Raw genomic sequence first — 16,515 nt, 5'->3', positions numbered from 1 at the left:
TTTTAGACCAAAAAATTTGAGAAGTTTTTCGTGTAATTATGTTATTTCGTTTGTTTTTTACTAAAACTCCATATAACCAGTTGTTTTAGATGTAATCTGACTCGTGGATCAACCCCACCTGTGTTATTTTAATTTTTGTCGATATCTGACAAAATCTGACTTTAGTAAAAAGTTGACAACAGAAAAGTTATTATTGATAGAAAACCGTAGGAAGTCTCATTGGTAGATTTCCATAAACCATGTAGGAAACACAGCAAACATGCGGAAGAGATCTGCTATGATGAAAACAAGCCCTGAGTTTTTGGTCTTCAGGCGTAACATGCTTGGTAGAAAAATACCACTGTACATTATACTAAACACACAATGTCCACAGCGAAACAGGGTGATGGCACTTTCATGCCATGGGGATGCTCTTATTCCACCAGGGCAAGTAAGGTCGTCAGATCTGATAGAAAGACAAATGACGCAAAATCTAGTCCAATCATGGAAGTAAGTTGTTTTGAGAGTACAAAACTAGGGACACTGTCTCAGGGGGACTAAACAAAAAAAATATCTTATTCAGAAAAAAAGATTAAGGCACATATAATTCTGCTTTCTCTTTAGAACTGCACTTTGTGTCAATCTATAATATGAAATCCTAGGAAAACATTTGTGTTTAGAATTTCAATTGCTATGTACTGTCTTGCAATGCACTGTATAAGTCTGTGTGACACACATATATAGAGGTCAGTCAACATGCATCAATTTTAAATGCTGCTCAACTCTGCAGGCTAAACTCCAAGCAGTTAGAGCACCAGTCTGTAAACACCCCAGAGAGGCACCTATATATCAGTAAAAATTCAGTTGTAAATAATGTATTGAATGCAAACTTCAGGTCCACAGGGAGATATGGATAGGCTCATTACTCTTTTAGTTCTCTGGCCTTTTACGCAGTCCACCCAGCTCTCAACAATCGACTCCAGATGCACCCTCTATCTGTTTTGATTTAAAGCTGCTTTTACCTGCGGATATTGTTATGGATATAGGTATTGTTTTTTTGTTTTTTTTGTATTTCCTACACATCGCCGTGAGGTTTGAAGGCCGTTAAACTTGTGCACCCACCCACACGTTCTTGGGCCCAGCGCGCGTGCACGTGGGAGTGTGTGCTCCGTCTGTGTGCCGGTAGTGGAGGTGAATATGTGTCCGCCTGGGTCTGTGTGTCCTGTCCGGGGTGCATTGATCTCGAAGCAGGATGTCAAACATTTTAACGCCGATCCCGTCCTTGTTATTGCTTCACCCAGCCGGGTTGTTAATGCATTAAAAATCGTTTGTCCCCAGCTTTCCAAACTCATCTCACCCTACTGCCCTGAGCAACACAAGAATACCCCTCAGTTGTCGCATATGCAACGCTGTCACTCTCCCTCTCCCCCTCCCTCCACCGGTTGTTTCTATCCATATCCCTCCATCTTCTGTCTCAATCAATCTTTACGACACCCGGTTGCATCTCGCTAATGTTTCCGGACTTGACCGTATCCCCGTTCAAAAATTCTTAATTAAGCCCGTTCTGTATGTTTACTGTTGAGCAAATTGCAATCTGACAGGGATAATAAAACATTGGCAAGAGAAGGGGGCAAGAGGAGCATGTGCTACGACCCTTACCTCTTTCACCTGTCCCTATCTCCAGCCCTGCTTATCTCCCTCCATCCCCACCTCCTCATATCTCCTCTATTTTCTACTTCACAGGTTTTCAGGAGGAAAGGGAGGGGAAGGCAGAGAGATACAGTCTTTTGGCACCAGCTGCTGAGAGTCTTCTCTCCACCGCTGTCAGAGTGGCTGTTTATTTTAAAAGGTTCCCGTGCTGCTACGTTGATACGTCTTGGCAACCCCACTCAACCTACTCGCTTCTCAACTCTGATAATTAAGATTCATGAACCTGCCTCCATGTCAACTCTTACAGATGTGAGTCATATATCTGCGTTCACATCAGCATCTTTCTTCATTTAGATATTGACTCATATAGTGCTCTCAGATTCTCCGATCTATAGCCCTGCACAGTGTGTATTATATCTCTATTTCTGCACGGTTTTGTCTGGTCACTTGAGAGCAGCCGTTTGCTCTATGCTTCAGAGTGATGGGGACGAAGGGAGCATCAACGAGGATTGCGTTAGCCGCATGGCTAAACAGCGACTGCTAAAGAGTTCCAAAAACTATGACGGAGGTTTTAATTACTTTAACTATACCAGCAGGGATGCCAGCAAATCAGACACACCCTGATTTGTACAAAGAGAAAAAAGCTATTCAAACCAATCTGGCTATTTTGAATCATGATTGTGACTTGACTGTGATTAACCACATTGTTAAATCAATTTGACTAGTCAAATTCAAGTCTTAAAAATAATAATGATATTAATTAACAAGATCACCTAAACAGACCCTGCCTGACAACATGAAGTGGGCTAAATGCAATCAAAAAACAACATCTCGTGTCCCAATGTGTAGAAAATCAACAACTGGTGAGAAACAAACATCTACCAGTCTGGACAGCCAATTCTAAGTCTTAGGAACTCCAGTGAATTACAGAGTGAGCTTCAGTCCACAAATGGAGAAATCATCCACTATTCTCCATCCATCCACAATTAAGCTACTTGGACACTTTCGGCTGCAAAGATTTAAATTAAAGCTCTCTTCCTGTTCTGCTCATACAGATGATAGACATGCTTTTTCGGTTCCTCACTCATTATGTTGCAATTTACAGCATCATTTTGAACATCTTAACTTTTGTGACTTGACAACAAAGATTTTAAATGTAGATTTAAAACATTTTCCTAATGAAAATAAAAATGTTCTTATTTAGAGTGAGGAGGAGAGAAACCACCAAACCTTATTTAGTGCTGAATATAGTGAGACTGGGCAATTTGGGCAACAGTGATTAACAGGTATTGACTACATTATTACAAGCGCAAAATAAAAGTGCTTTTTTTATTTTAATCTCTTTCTGTTATTTTTGTTTAGCATAAATGCCTATTTGTATTTCTAATAGGATAAATATTACACTTTATCAATTTCTAAGTTGAAATGTGGAAGTAGCCTACAACAACGTGTTTGCAAGCCAAAATTAAATATTTAAAGATTAAAAGACAAAAGTTCAAATGTTAAAAATAATATAATGATGCAGTTATATACCTGGCATGCATTTATTAAAAACAAATTGTACATTAAAGACTTGAAGCTTGACTTTGAGATAACTCTTAGATTTCAAACCTGACTTGGAGTTGAGACTTGACTTGGAAAAAATTACCTTGCGAGCTCCTCTATCAGAAAATGGCTACAAGGTAACAGACACACAACTAAACTCATTTATATCTACAATCAGAGGAACAATTAAACAGTTTTCAGCAACTGGAATACAACAATAACCAATTTTAATCTCGTCTTTACATACAGCAAAGATCAACAAAATCTCCCAGGCTTATTGTTAAAGAACCAAAACCTGCCATCCCATCGTCTCCAAAGCGACAATTTGTTTTAGGGGTTTTGCTCACATCTTACCACGGGCCCAAATTATTACATAGGGTGCTGTTTATATAAATTACGTTTATGCTGACTGACATAATCATGTTTGGGAGCCCCATGTGTTGCAATTCAGGTGACTAAATCAGTAAAGCCATTGATCTTTGTTACAAGGAGATACCAAAACAAACCTTCATGCATCTGTAGTAAAAAAGAGTCTAGATGATAAGATGCTCTGTTTGTCTTCCAGCACTGCCAAGAAATGACACCATCTGAAGAAATATGGGAGGAAAATAGGAAAAGAATTGTAATATATGAACCAATTGAAAAAACTTGATATTTCCAGATAACCCCTGCCAGTGTTGTCAGCCTGAAACGCTCAAGACTGTTGTGCAGTAAAGTAGTAAGTATGCTTCTCGTAAAAGAAGAACATGACAAAAAATGTCTGCATATTCTCCAATAAATATTTGATATATTGTTTTCTTGTTTTCATTTAAAATATACTGTATTCACTTCACACTAGTTAATTTACATTTTATATAATATTTCTGAAAATTGTGTTGAAATAATGAACTCAAAAACACTAGAGATATAACAATTTTATCAGAACATTATTTAACTGCATTGCAATCCACTGTAGGTCTCAGACATAAAACAGCTCAAATAAACCTGGAAGAGCTCTCACTCAGCTGCAAACCACAGACTGAAGGTTTTTAAAAGGGCATTGTGTGGAGTACAACAACACGTTGTGGAAACTGGGTCAGTTGTATCCAAAGCACAACATCAGGCAGACCAAAAGCGACCACACGCTCAGAAGATCAATACATCAAGCTTTGTTTACTGAGAGACAGAGATGTAGCTTCATCACAGATACAGAAATTCCCTGAAAAAAAGAATGCAATCAGCAAATGCATGGCTGAAGGAAGGTTGTGTATCGGCTACATAGCATCTCTGAGACACTCACAAGGAGAAGTAACAGTGTCAAAAATGTGAGACCATAGACATGCTGACCACATGTCTCCTTTTTAGAAGAGGAGGAAAAAATCCTGATGGTGATTTGAGTATGTATCAAAGCCCCAGTCTATAAGATATTTACTTATCTTTTTAATCAGACTAAATATGCAACCTTGTTACTATGACAATAAAAATAAACTTAAACACAAACAGAAGCTACATAAGAACTTCCCAAAGTTGAAAACACAGGAATGCCTGAGCTAACATCTTATTTTATTCCTTCTTATGCATACTCTGGTAACTCAACATATGTGAAGATGGAAGAAGAGTGGGAACGAATAAATTGTGATTCTGAAAGAATGTTTCTGACACATTTTGAACAATAATGCATTTTGTTTGATAGACCAATATAAAGTAAAACATGGGTTTGCAATAGATTAGACTTTTTAATGGGTTTTTTAAAATAGAATCTAGAAAGTGTGGAGTGCATTAATATTCAAACCCTCTTAATCTGCTATTCTTAAATTAAATCCAGTATAATTAAATTAAAAAAGATTGTACAGGTGTGTAATTTATTATTTGAATACTTGGATGTTCAGGAAAAGCTTCAGAGGTTAATGTAACTGAACATTAGTGAAAAAAACATACTGGAAAGCCAGTCAGAACATTTTAACAAGCACAGCAACCAAGAGGTCCACTGCAACTCAGGAGGAGCTGCAGAGAACAACAGCTCTGGTGGAAGAATTTACTGACTGACAACCATTAGATGCATTCCACAAACTGGGGAAATTTTCTTTACTAGGGAGTAGAAAGCAGATCAGAGTTGATGGAAAGATGAATGGAGCTAAACTCAGGGAAGAAAACCAGAAACCCTGGTGTAAACAACTGGAGACTGGGATAGCCTCACTTTCCAACAGAAAAGCAATCCTTACCAGAGGAGAGACATCTACAATATTAGTCTTAGATCAAAGCAAATACATGTAAAAGAATAGACAGACCAAGTCCAATTGAGAAACTGTGGTAAGACGTAAAAATTGATGTTAACAGATCCGTATATTAAATTTGGGAGTTTGTCAAGAAGACAAACTCCCAAAGACTTACAACTGTAAATGTATCCAAAGGGGTGAAATGAGTGGTGCTGGAAACAAATACGTCACATTCTTCTGAACTTCAAAAACCGTGCAGCATTGTTATTTCACTTAAGAATTACACACTTGTCTTAACATGACTGTATGGTTTTAAAATGGAAGAATGTCAACAAAAATTTAAGGGACGTTGATACATATGTAACTATTCTCTGAATAGTAAAGTGAATTGGTTGTATTTGTCACTTTATTTTGAATTGATTTTCCAGGCACAGGTAATAATCCTATAAACTTTCCTTTACACTTCTAATAAAAACAACTGAAAAGTCCAGTTTTTCTTTATTTAATGTTCTGCAGGCACATCTATGCTTGGTTCATGGGTAAATACTTTACAAAAACTCAGATGGAGCACCTGACTGACAGGTGCAAAGCCCTGTGGGATGGCGCTGTTGTGTCTTACACTTGGCTGAACATATACAGCACATCAGAGGTGCAACAAATCCATTGCTGACTGCCAGAACCTTTCAGAGGGCTCCTGTGCCTGTGAACAACACATCTTCAGGTTTTTCCACACCTCAAACCTGATGCGTCTGACACACCGACACGCACGGATGAAACGTAGCCTCGCAAACCAGCATGTGTGACTTGTGGCAAAGAAAGTGGCAAAGTGTGTCTCTGAAATTAGTCCAGGTGTGCGTGTGTGTATGTGTTTGGTGTGGGGCAATTGTGTCTCTATAGTGTCTTTAGAGCGGTTAATCAGAGTAGGGGTTGAGGAGAGTGCCACAGTGAAGAGTCCTTGAGCCCTCTCTCCTGTGTTGACACCTCTTAACCTCAGTCTATCATCTCTCACATTCACACACTCCACTTCTATTGACACTCGCTTCCCTGCAGCTCTCCAAAGACCCGAGGAGAATCCACTACAGTGATTGTCTGTGCAAAGGGAGAGCCTGGGAGCTTGCAGAGACCAGGGGGATTATATAATGCGCAGACATACAGAACAATAAGCGATCGGATTTAGGAGTTGTTTGGCTTCTATAATCGGCATTTCTCAGTGGACAAGCAAGGAAATGTTTCAGAGAGCATGATAGCTTCAACCTGCTTGTATTAGTTTCTAAATGGATTTCTCCTTCTGTTTTTCCGTCTCAGCAGGACGCTCGTGGAATCTGTGTCCACTACTGTCACTGGCCAATGTAAGTGGGGTCAGGAGCTGGAGGTCAACTGTGAAGAGGTCAAAGGTGGCCAAGCAGTGGGTCTTGTTAAAATACCTTTTAGCTTCCTTCAGGGATATTATGTAATGGCTCTGGGAATAGGTGGGGCTGCATGTTGGCTTTATAGTGGTGGAAGTTAGGTGATATATGCCTTCTGCTTCAAGCTGGACACATATTCACTACCCTTCTTTAAAAAAGAAAAAATTTTAATACAGCGGAAGCGCTGACAGGTCAGCAGAGGTCAAGCCTAAAAAGCCGTGCTTATGTATTTTTTTATTTTGAATGGTCCATCTTTGAGAAAGAACCCCTAAGGGCTGTTTACAGCATTTAGCAGAGATAAACTGATCAGGGTTTTATTGACTAATCTGGAACATTCAGATATTTTTTAATCACCAACTTATTTTAGTTTTGTAATTAAACAGTTATCAGCGATAGAGATTGACGAGAAGAGAAAAATGTGCTGCAGTTTGTTTTTGAAAGTATAGAATGTAAAGGAAAATGAGTGTCATAAAGAACCAGAGGCAGTGAAGAGATTTTAATAATGTCGATGCCGGCAGAAATAGAACAGGAAATGGCACTGGTATGAGAGTGGCAGGAAAATCCAGCATAGAATAGTGAAAAACCAGGATCTTAAAAACTGAGACAGGGGTGGAAAATGAGAAAAGAACCATCTGAGATAATCACAAGACTCAAAAGGATCAACAAACTAAAAGAAAAGCTTGAGACTAACATAAGAAAACAAACTAAAATGATTATATGAAGGAACAATAACAATAGACTAAATAACCAAACAAAGAAATGAACTGATGTGGAAAAAATCTTAATTACTATCATAAACAACTGAATGTGGCAGTATTATTTCTAACAATAATAAACCCAGACGTAATTAGATATGAAGACAAAAGAAAACCAAAACACAAACACCCGTGGATCATGACAATGTAGGGATTACAAGATTAACCCCTTTTATGCATCAAAAGTATACAGCAAGTATTGATCACTCCAAAAATTTTCCTTTTAAAAATATTCCTATTGGTGCTTATGACTTACAATTCTCACCTCATGTTTGCAACAGCTCAATAAATCTACACACACAACGACAAATTAAGCCCATAAATTAAAACATGGAATATCAAAGAAAATAAATACTGAACACATGAATAAAAGAAGCTGGGCAAAGGCATAGATTATTATTCCTTCTGTCCTTCCTCTTTATTGCTAGTTATTTCATTTCAGAATTATATTGCTTTGATTTGTTTGTATATGTGGATTACTTACCGATAACTGGTGCTAAACTTTGTGTCAATATTTCTCAGTATGTTTGCAAAATTGACTTGATTTTTACTAACCTTAAAAGAGGGAACTGCATTAAGTGTTCTGTTTGTTGGTACATTTAAAAAAGTTCTCAGTTTAGATGCACTTAAAGAACAGGAGAAAAAGACAAAGAATTAAGAGGCATTGGGGGCATTACTACTAATTTAAGGATTTACTTTGTGCCACAAATTTAAAACTTTTAAGTTTTAACAGAGTTTTTTTTCTACGCGGGTTATGTCAAAAGCTCACACCTAAGAGGTCGGTGAAAAACTAGGTTGTGCTGATCAATAAATTCAAGATATTTGAATTTCAATACAACAAGAACGCCTTCTTCAATCTTAATTTTTAATAAGGTGATAATAAGTGTATTAATTTTCATAACTCCTTTTCAATATCATCAGAATATGAGCGATGGTGGCCGATTTTTGCAGGCCGAATATGCATCTCTCTCCTCTGTGTTTCCATTGATCAGTTCGTAGCTGTTTCTCGACCTCCCTCTCTCTCGCTTTGTCCTCCAGTCTCTGGCTCCTTCCTCACCCTCGCAACCTTGCAGTGTAAAATTCATTCTTATTCTCTGCTTTAGCAGCCTAACCGTGCGCACTACCTTTTATCAGTCCAGAACTGTTAAATTAATAAATTGATATTGACGAGCTATCAGCCGCGGGGATAAATTATTTGGGAGCGGGAGGCTTGGGTCACATGACTTTTAGTACCTACGATTCTGTAATTATTCCCCTCGAGAAGATCTGTAGAGTGGTGCAACGCCGCAGAAATAAACCAGCACAGACACTCACACATACACACGCATGTACATCGTCATATAAAGACCTGTAAACATCTTCACATCTGGGGGTTAGTGGGTTGCAAGGATCATGGTAAAACTGAAGATTATTACTGTTATCATAACCACCATGATACAGGGTGCTACCCTGCTGCTAATTGGATTTTAGCATAACGGTTTACACAAAACTGAGGTGAGAAACCAAAAGCTCACACACAATGTGCGGCTGAATGCAAATTGTACAATATTGAGCTTTATGTTGCCATGAGCACAAAGCGGCCTACCTGCAGATGTGCAGAGTAAACCAGCAGGATGAAAAATCCTGCAGCTGATAGTCCTGCTTTCTATAACAAATGCAAACGAGATTTTGCAAATACGGGAGGCGAGCCCTGCGGAGGAGAGCGGCAGTAAACACGTCAGAAGGCCAATCACGGAAGTGCTCTTGCTGCCCTCCAGCCATCGCTGACCTCTTGACCCTGGCCGTGGCCTAAATGTCAGAGGTTACCAATCAGGGTCACTGGGGATCACCAAAGGACCCTGGCCGTGGATGCATCGCCATGGCAACACTGAGCTGGCCATAAAAAGGTGAGATGGGGGGTGTTATCCGTTCTATATGCTAAAATCATGCGAAAACACACACGTATGGATGTGAAGTTCAGTACATTTTTTGTTTGTTTGTTTGTTTGATTGTTTGCTTTTCTGGTCAACAGAGAGTCAAGCTGCCCTCAAACAGCGTCATGAAAGCCAGCAGAGAGCTTGGAGGGTTCCAGTAAAGCCTGGCATGAACACTGAGAAAACTAACTTGTTCACTTTTCACCCTGACAGTCCCTGAGAAGGGAGCGGGCAGTTTGGGTTGATAAAACTCTAAGGTTTTAGTAACAGTAATTGTTCTATTGCTACTCAGTCCCATTTTTTAAACAGATGTGTTTTATGACTTCCGATTAAGCAAAATGTGATTGTTTGCTTTGTCCTAATGTTGAATTGATGAATGAAGAGCTTTAATCAGACAGGCAGCAAAGAGGCCCATGGTAACTCTGGAGGACCAGCAGAGATCCACGGCTCAGGTGGGAGGATCCATTAGGCACCGAGGTTTCACCATGTGACAAAATATAAAGAGTCACGGAGTGAAAACACAGTGTTACATGTTCGTCAAACTCTTTTTTTATGCCTTTTGAGCAGATCTTCCCAACACATGTTAAACTATAACGGACTGATTTTGTGTGTAAATGTTTTTAAGGTGGAAATTGTAAGAAAAAAATAGCCTAAGGGGCTTATAGATCCCTGGACCTGTGTTATCTGATATTCACATGTCTGCTTTTTGAATCCATTTCAGGTTAAGATCCAATGTGAGTGCGGATCTCACTGGAATAAAGATCTATTTGTGATTTTTTTTTCTTTTTATTTTATGAATGAAGACCGGGATAAATAAATACATTTGACAGGAAATTTATAACATAAGATAAGTGCGAGATTAATTATTCGCAGCTACAAACTGCCATTAGCTGTTAGTGAACTGCAATTGTGATCGAGGGGTCCAGTAAATAAATACTACTGCTATTAAAACGTTGCAATCAGTTGCATTACGAGCTGAAAAGCCGCTGCCAAGAAACATTTGCTTGCACCTTGCGTCATCTAGTGGCGAGTCGCACCTCTTCCTCCGCCTCCTCCTCTTCCTCCTCCGCCTCCTGCTCCTCGGGTGTTACAGCTCGGCTCTTCGGCGCTGTGGAAAACGGGGGATGAAGAAGGGAGAGGAAAAAAAAATACCCAGCTAGTCTGCTTTTGTCTCCGGGGAGCTGCGGGTCGATGCCTCGTCCCACCATATGTCTGATCACAGCTGCCAATCAACAGGTCAACGCGACCCCGGGGAGGCACGCACTGGTGGGGAGGAAAGGAGGGGGTGAGATCAAACAGTGGACCTCAGGGATGACAGATGCAGATGAAAAAAAGAAAAGGCAATAAAACATTGCTTCAAAGATGGCAACGGTGCACTGGGAGGCAAATTATTGTTAACAGTAATCTGCAGAACAGCGCCTCGCATTCTGATCGATTCACTATTATGGGGCCTTTGAAGCCGAGGTAACGCCGGGCTTTTGTTCATAGTGGGACACAAGCAGAAAATGGGCTCTGGTTTGGGTTCAGCCGCAGCGCTTCTTTAAGCCTTAAATGCTGCTTACTTCTATGCAATCATGTTTTCTAATAGTGCAGCAATTTGTGCTCCGCGAGGCTTCGGAGGCTTTTCAGAGTTATTCAGCTGCAGGAACAAACTTCTGAGGCTAATCCTGAAGTGAATGGAGATTTGCAAACGCTGTTCCACGTATTTCTGATTGTTATTAATAAGTTAGTGGCTTGGTTTGTTTTTGAATTTAGCTAACATCCGAACAAAAACATTTTTGTTCTAAATTAGTAGCAAAATATCACATTCTTATACATTTTACCTAAACTATTCCATGAGACTCTAGCTGTTGTTTAAGTGTTTCTCGTCTCTAAGAAGGTTTTCCTTTATGTCCATCCATATTTCCATCATCACTGACTAGCTTCCCTGCCCCTACCGAAGACAGGCATCCCACAGCATGAGGCTGCCATCACCATGTTTCACCAAGTGGATGTCATGTGCAGGTGCAATGTTACTTTACATAGTGTTTCCATGTAGGTCAAAAGGTTTGACTTTGGTCTGACACTGGGTGACAAAAATAACTTCTTACAAATATGTGGTGCATAATTTTTGTTTTCCTATACCAAACAGCATCTCTAGTGGGTTTTTTTCTGGCCACTTTTCTATATTAGCTAGTTTTGTGACATGCACAGCTGCTAGTTCTGTGAATTAATTCTCCCGCTTGCGCTGTAGATCTCTGCTGCTCCTCCCTGCAGTCTAAAGATATGCATTTTTGGTTAATTATCCACTCTGAATTGTTATTATATTTGAGTGTGTTTGCTTTGTTCTGTCCTGTACATGTTCATAGCCTTATGGAGATGCCATACTAAAAGAGCTTTGGACGGTATTAGCCACTAAAACTATTTAAATTTTCATCAGACATGTCAGTGTGTAAATATATCAATCAGTAAAAATTATTAAATTAGCGAATCCTACTTTAACTTGCAAACTAAACAATAAGATTAGGATTTTGATATTAAAGTTAGTAAATGTTTTTTTATCTGTTACATTTGAATAATCCAAAGTGTTGATTTATTTATATACAACTGAAATATATGCAAATTGTTATTGGTTAGGTTTTAACAAGTAGTTTTATACTGTATGTCAGTCAGTCTGCAAGGATTAAGCGAGTAAATTCATGGATGAATATTATGTTCTTTCTTTGAAATATTTAAACGCCTTGAATTTCTAATTACAAGCACGTCCCTGATTTCAAGCTGAAAATCACCTTTACTGAAGTGAAGCTAACCTTTCAAGCAGCTCCCCTCGATCTATCACCACGTATAGATTTATCCTGAATGATCTGTTGTATGTTGGTCAAATCATCGAGTTACACATGAGTTAAAGGGAATCAGCTTTGGAATGCTGCTGTAAACAGAGTGTATTAAAACACTGCCTTAATGTTTCCTCGCCGTCTCAGCAGGGCTGATCTTCTTAGCTCACTCTCTGCTAATCAGCAAAAAAAAAAAAATCTTTGGGCTTTAATCTACGGCCCCCAGCACGCCACCACCCATCTCATTAGATTAACAAAATAACATGCACATATGCATGCACACACAGAGACACACAGCTCAATCTGACCTCAATTGGATTCGGAGTAATAATGTGGTTGATTATAATTTAGTGTGACTATCAACTGTGCAAATACTTTTTCCAGGAGAAAACAGTTTAAAATTTTTACAAATATCTTACACAATGCTTCACTTAGCAGTGTGTTTGCTTATGCAGAAAACAGCAGCGTGTGTGTGTAGAACATTATATGCATGTGTGCGGGTGTGTGTGTGCGTGTGTGTGTGTGTGTGTGCATAGCAAACATATGCAACCAAATTAAAGCCGCAAAGCCGGTGAATTGAAGAGGATTTCATGCAGAGACTTGTTCATGGGAATTAAGCAAATTAGTTCTCCAATTAGCTGCTGACATTGAATAGGAAGATTTGGAGAACAAAAATTAATTAGATGGATTTGTCATTTTCTAATGAACATCGCCAGAAACTAAGTGTGGTGAGTAACACCTGCTCTCCCAGCTCCTGATCCCTCTGACATATTGTTTGTCTGTTCAGAATCTAATTTAATGTCAACTACTGCTGTATTCAAATATTCAATATTTTGCAAATAGGAAGCCCACATGAGCAGAGAACAAACAAACTTTAGAAAAGTCAATGTATGATCTAATCCTCCTAGGCTGAAGAACTGTGGATGTAAATGCCAACCTTTGCAAGTCAGAAAGGAATTTCACTATTGATATGAGAAGAGCAGGTAAAAATGAACTTGATACTTATTTTCGTGGCAATATTTTGGCGTAATCTCAGAACTCAGCTGAAATCTGGATTTTTAAAAGACAGAGGTCAATAATAAATACTGCTCAGTTTGGTGAATATTTGCTTTCATTGAGTCATCTTCTTTAAAGTAAAAAAATTTGTCTATCTATGGAAGTTACTTGTTCTTGTAATTTAAAGCATTTTTTTATTTCCATTTTATCACTAGGCCAAAAAAAGGCATCCCTGTAACATTTAAGATAAATCAAATTATCCAGATTCATTTTCATCTACGTTTTCACATTTTACAGAATAATTCCTAATTTCAAGTAAAAATTTGATATACGCCACCTTCTATTTCTTAATTTTTTTAGAATCTAGCAAAGTTCTTTCCCAGTTTTTATACATCCCATTATAAAACATATATGTCATAATGACATCTTCTTTGTTGTTTTTATTTTTGCCTCTTATTAAATGAAAGAATGAGATATAAAATATGCTGTCATTGGATTTTTCTCCAGTAAATCATTGCTTCTTCCCTCTTTCTGCTTCCTGCCGTTTTCTCTGCTTCCTACATCCAAGACCACCCATTGTCCCCCAACCCTCCTTATTTTAGAGCTGCGGCTGTGGATTACACAGTGTGATAAGCTTCCTAGTTCTTGAAACTATTTGGGATTGCTGGGATTATCTGGCCTCATTTCCTCGGGAGTCGTCTTTGGAAAGCCTGATTTTAGTCTCTTAGGGCTCAGGATTTTGCATCCCGACAGCTTTGACTAACTAGCATGTAGCAACGGGTAGTGTCCTATTAGGAGGCTCACTTTTAGCAAAATCTACACACAGGCACACACACACACTCATTCTGGTCCATATGTGTTTTTGGAAACTGTGTTCATGATGTTCATCATTGGGTTTTTTATGCTAACTTTGCCTATCATATAAAAAAGCTGGATTCTAAATAAAGACGTAAATAAAAACACACACAATGGGAAATTTTAGATAATTTAATGAAGGTAGAGCACAACTTTCTAATGCTAGAATACAAGTGAGTGAAATGCAGAAAATATTGAAACGTTTTTTTTAACTACTCATATTTTTAAAGTTAAGGATATAATGTAAACCAGAACCATCTAATGACATGAATAACATCAAATCAAATTCTACAGTTTTCCCTTTTACCACATAGTAAGAACACAACATCAAAAACTGCAAATACAGAAGGAGTCAAACCCTTTCAGGGTACAGACGGATTGAGACCCAGGTGGAGACCCACTTGCGGGTACATGCTGGACCATGGCCAGTAGAGCCTGGGAGCCAAACAGGACAGAGGAAGTGCCGGGACCTGAGGGCAGCACCAACAAGTCGTTCTGTGAGGGAGGGTAAGAGTGGTGGCAGGGTGGTAGGGGGACGTTAGGGAGGAAAGACGAATCTGAGCTGCCACCCTGCGCACCCTTCTCCGTGCCCTCCGGCAATGGTAGTCGCCTTTTGAAAAATCTTGGTAGTTTGCAGGGTGAATCGCCCAGAAGTGGCCTTTGCCATTGTCGCTTCGACCTGCTTTGATGAAGCAGTCATTGAGGGACAAGTTGTGGCGCACGCTGTTTCTCCAGTTTTTATCCTGTTGGAATATGTAGAGTGGAAGAAATGTGATTAAAACAAAGTTTGCTTGAAAGCAACCAAGAGTAAAACAATGGCTGTTCGCAACTGGAAAATAACTAACGAGGCCGTTAAGTACCAGTGATCCACTTTAGTCCTGCTGCTGGCAAGCAGGTGTCATTGTGTGTCGAGAGCCTGTATGATCGCAGTAACACACAACACCCCAAGTTACCTTTTTAGCACGTCGACTAGCGATCAACTTTAATCCATTGGACTGCATCCAAGCTGCTGTCGCACCTGGTGAAGGCAGTGACAGTTTGCGACCTAGCAACAGGATTACTTTATTTGCGAATTTGCCAACAAGAAGCTCATCTACTGTCCCTGTGAGAACCTAATTGCTTAACCACACAGACAGATTACCTGAGCCAACTAGGTCGCTTTGCTTAAGAAAATGGTTCTTAGACAATAGTTCAGTTTAGCAACTGAACTGAACACAAGAAGTAATTTGAAAAATATTAATTCTTGTTTTTTGGTTTTTTTTATTTGGGACTCACTTGAAATGCATTTGTCTCAACATATCAAAGAGAGACATTTTCAGAGTACTCAGTTTACTTCACGTTAACACCCAAGTTTGACTTCTTGCCTTCACAACACTACCTTATTTGAGTTTTATAAATGCACAGTATTTTCTTTAACATAACCATAGCAACAGATTAACATGAATGTACCTTACTCTTGAAGTAAGGATAGTGGTCCATGATCCACTGGTAGATGTCACACAAGAGCAGTTTCTTTTCCTCAGACGCCAAAATTGCCTTTGAGATGAGCGCAATGTACGACTGGTTTGGTTTGTCTGAAGATTTGTCAGAACTGCAGCTTGTGGTGGTCATTTCCTCGTCTCCCTCCTCGTGTTGTTCTTTGTTCCACTCCTCTTCGCTGGTTTTACTTTTTCCAGTGTCTAGGTCTGGATCCTGTGGGAGCGTCCCCTGTACATTGTGACGAATCTCCACCTCTTTTAGTTCAGGATTCTGGTCATTTAGCATATTGTTCTCCGTCTGCTCCGTCGCGCTACTTGCCGTCACTTCTCCTTTCGAACCTTTGACTCCGCTATTGAACAGAAGGTAGTCAATAGTGAAGCTCAGTCCAAGCCTGTCTCTGCTTCCGTTGTGGCTGTTCCTGCTCTCCATCGTCAGTTCCAAGTTGGGTTCTTCTAAACTCATCGTAAATGTTTTAATGGTTTCACGCTAAACGTACTGTAGATTTTTAAGTCATGAATGAAAAATGAGTCTTTAAAAAGATCTTCTCAGAGCTGTTATTTGAGATTCAAACCCACTTTTAAAATAGAACCCCTCATAAAGCGATTGCCTCTGTGCCAACGGATTCTTTCTCCAAAGTCTTACGGTTGACAAGATCACGGATAAAGATGAGCCTTTCAACTGTTGTGAACCTCGATGCGTTAATACCTGACACAATCGCCACCCGTGGAAATGACGTCAGCAGCTTTGTTAGCCGAAGAAAACTATTAACGTTTGTGTTCCACACAATAAACTGCAGCTAAAAGCTTCTCTACAGCTTTACATTTTCCAAGCCAAAAAAAAGAGTTCTCCCATTTGTGAAGTGAAGTTGTGTCTCTGTTTATATAACTGTGACTTTATCCCTCACAGAAAGGGGCAAAGAAGGCACAGGG

General features: G+C 39.3%; 1 protein-coding gene across 2 annotated transcripts; it reads right to left on the bottom strand.

Moving 5' to 3' along the window:
* Window positions 1-14,262: 14,262 nt before the first annotated feature.
* foxq2 (forkhead box Q2) lies at window positions 14,263-16,095 on the bottom strand. Of its 2 annotated transcripts, none has more exons than XM_044130197.1 (2): window positions 15,557-16,095; window positions 14,263-14,850 (listed from the first exon to the last, which is right to left on the bottom strand). In XM_044130197.1, exons 1-2 carry the CDS (start codon window positions 16,046-16,048, stop codon window positions 14,470-14,472), a joined length of 873 nt encoding a protein of 290 aa, XP_043986132.1. In that variant the 5' UTR covers window positions 16,049-16,095; the 3' UTR covers window positions 14,263-14,469. The 2 variants fall into 2 exon arrangements, 1 of the variants encoding a protein (XP_043986132.1); XR_006371977.1 differs by lacking the exon at window positions 15,557-16,095 and adding an exon at window positions 14,968-15,296 and having other exon boundaries at window positions 14,766-14,850.
* Window positions 16,096-16,515: the final 420 nt, after the last annotated feature.

This window comes from Gambusia affinis, linkage group LG10 (assembly GCF_019740435.1).
Source record: "Gambusia affinis linkage group LG10, SWU_Gaff_1.0, whole genome shotgun sequence".
NCBI classification, from domain to species: domain Eukaryota; kingdom Metazoa; phylum Chordata; class Actinopteri; order Cyprinodontiformes; family Poeciliidae; genus Gambusia; species Gambusia affinis.
This window is presented reverse-complemented; position numbering and strand designations above follow the sequence as displayed.

Bases quoted from the DNA above. Each gene is read 5' to 3' on its own strand.
- foxq2 (XM_044130197.1), bottom strand. From the start codon at position 16,048: ATGAGTTTAGAAGAACCCAACTTGGAACTGACGATGGAGAGCAGGAAC. The intron at 14,851-15,556 runs GTACATTCATGT...ATATTCCAACAG, and splicing joins ATCCTTACTTCAAGAGTAAG to GATAAAAACTGGAGAAACAG.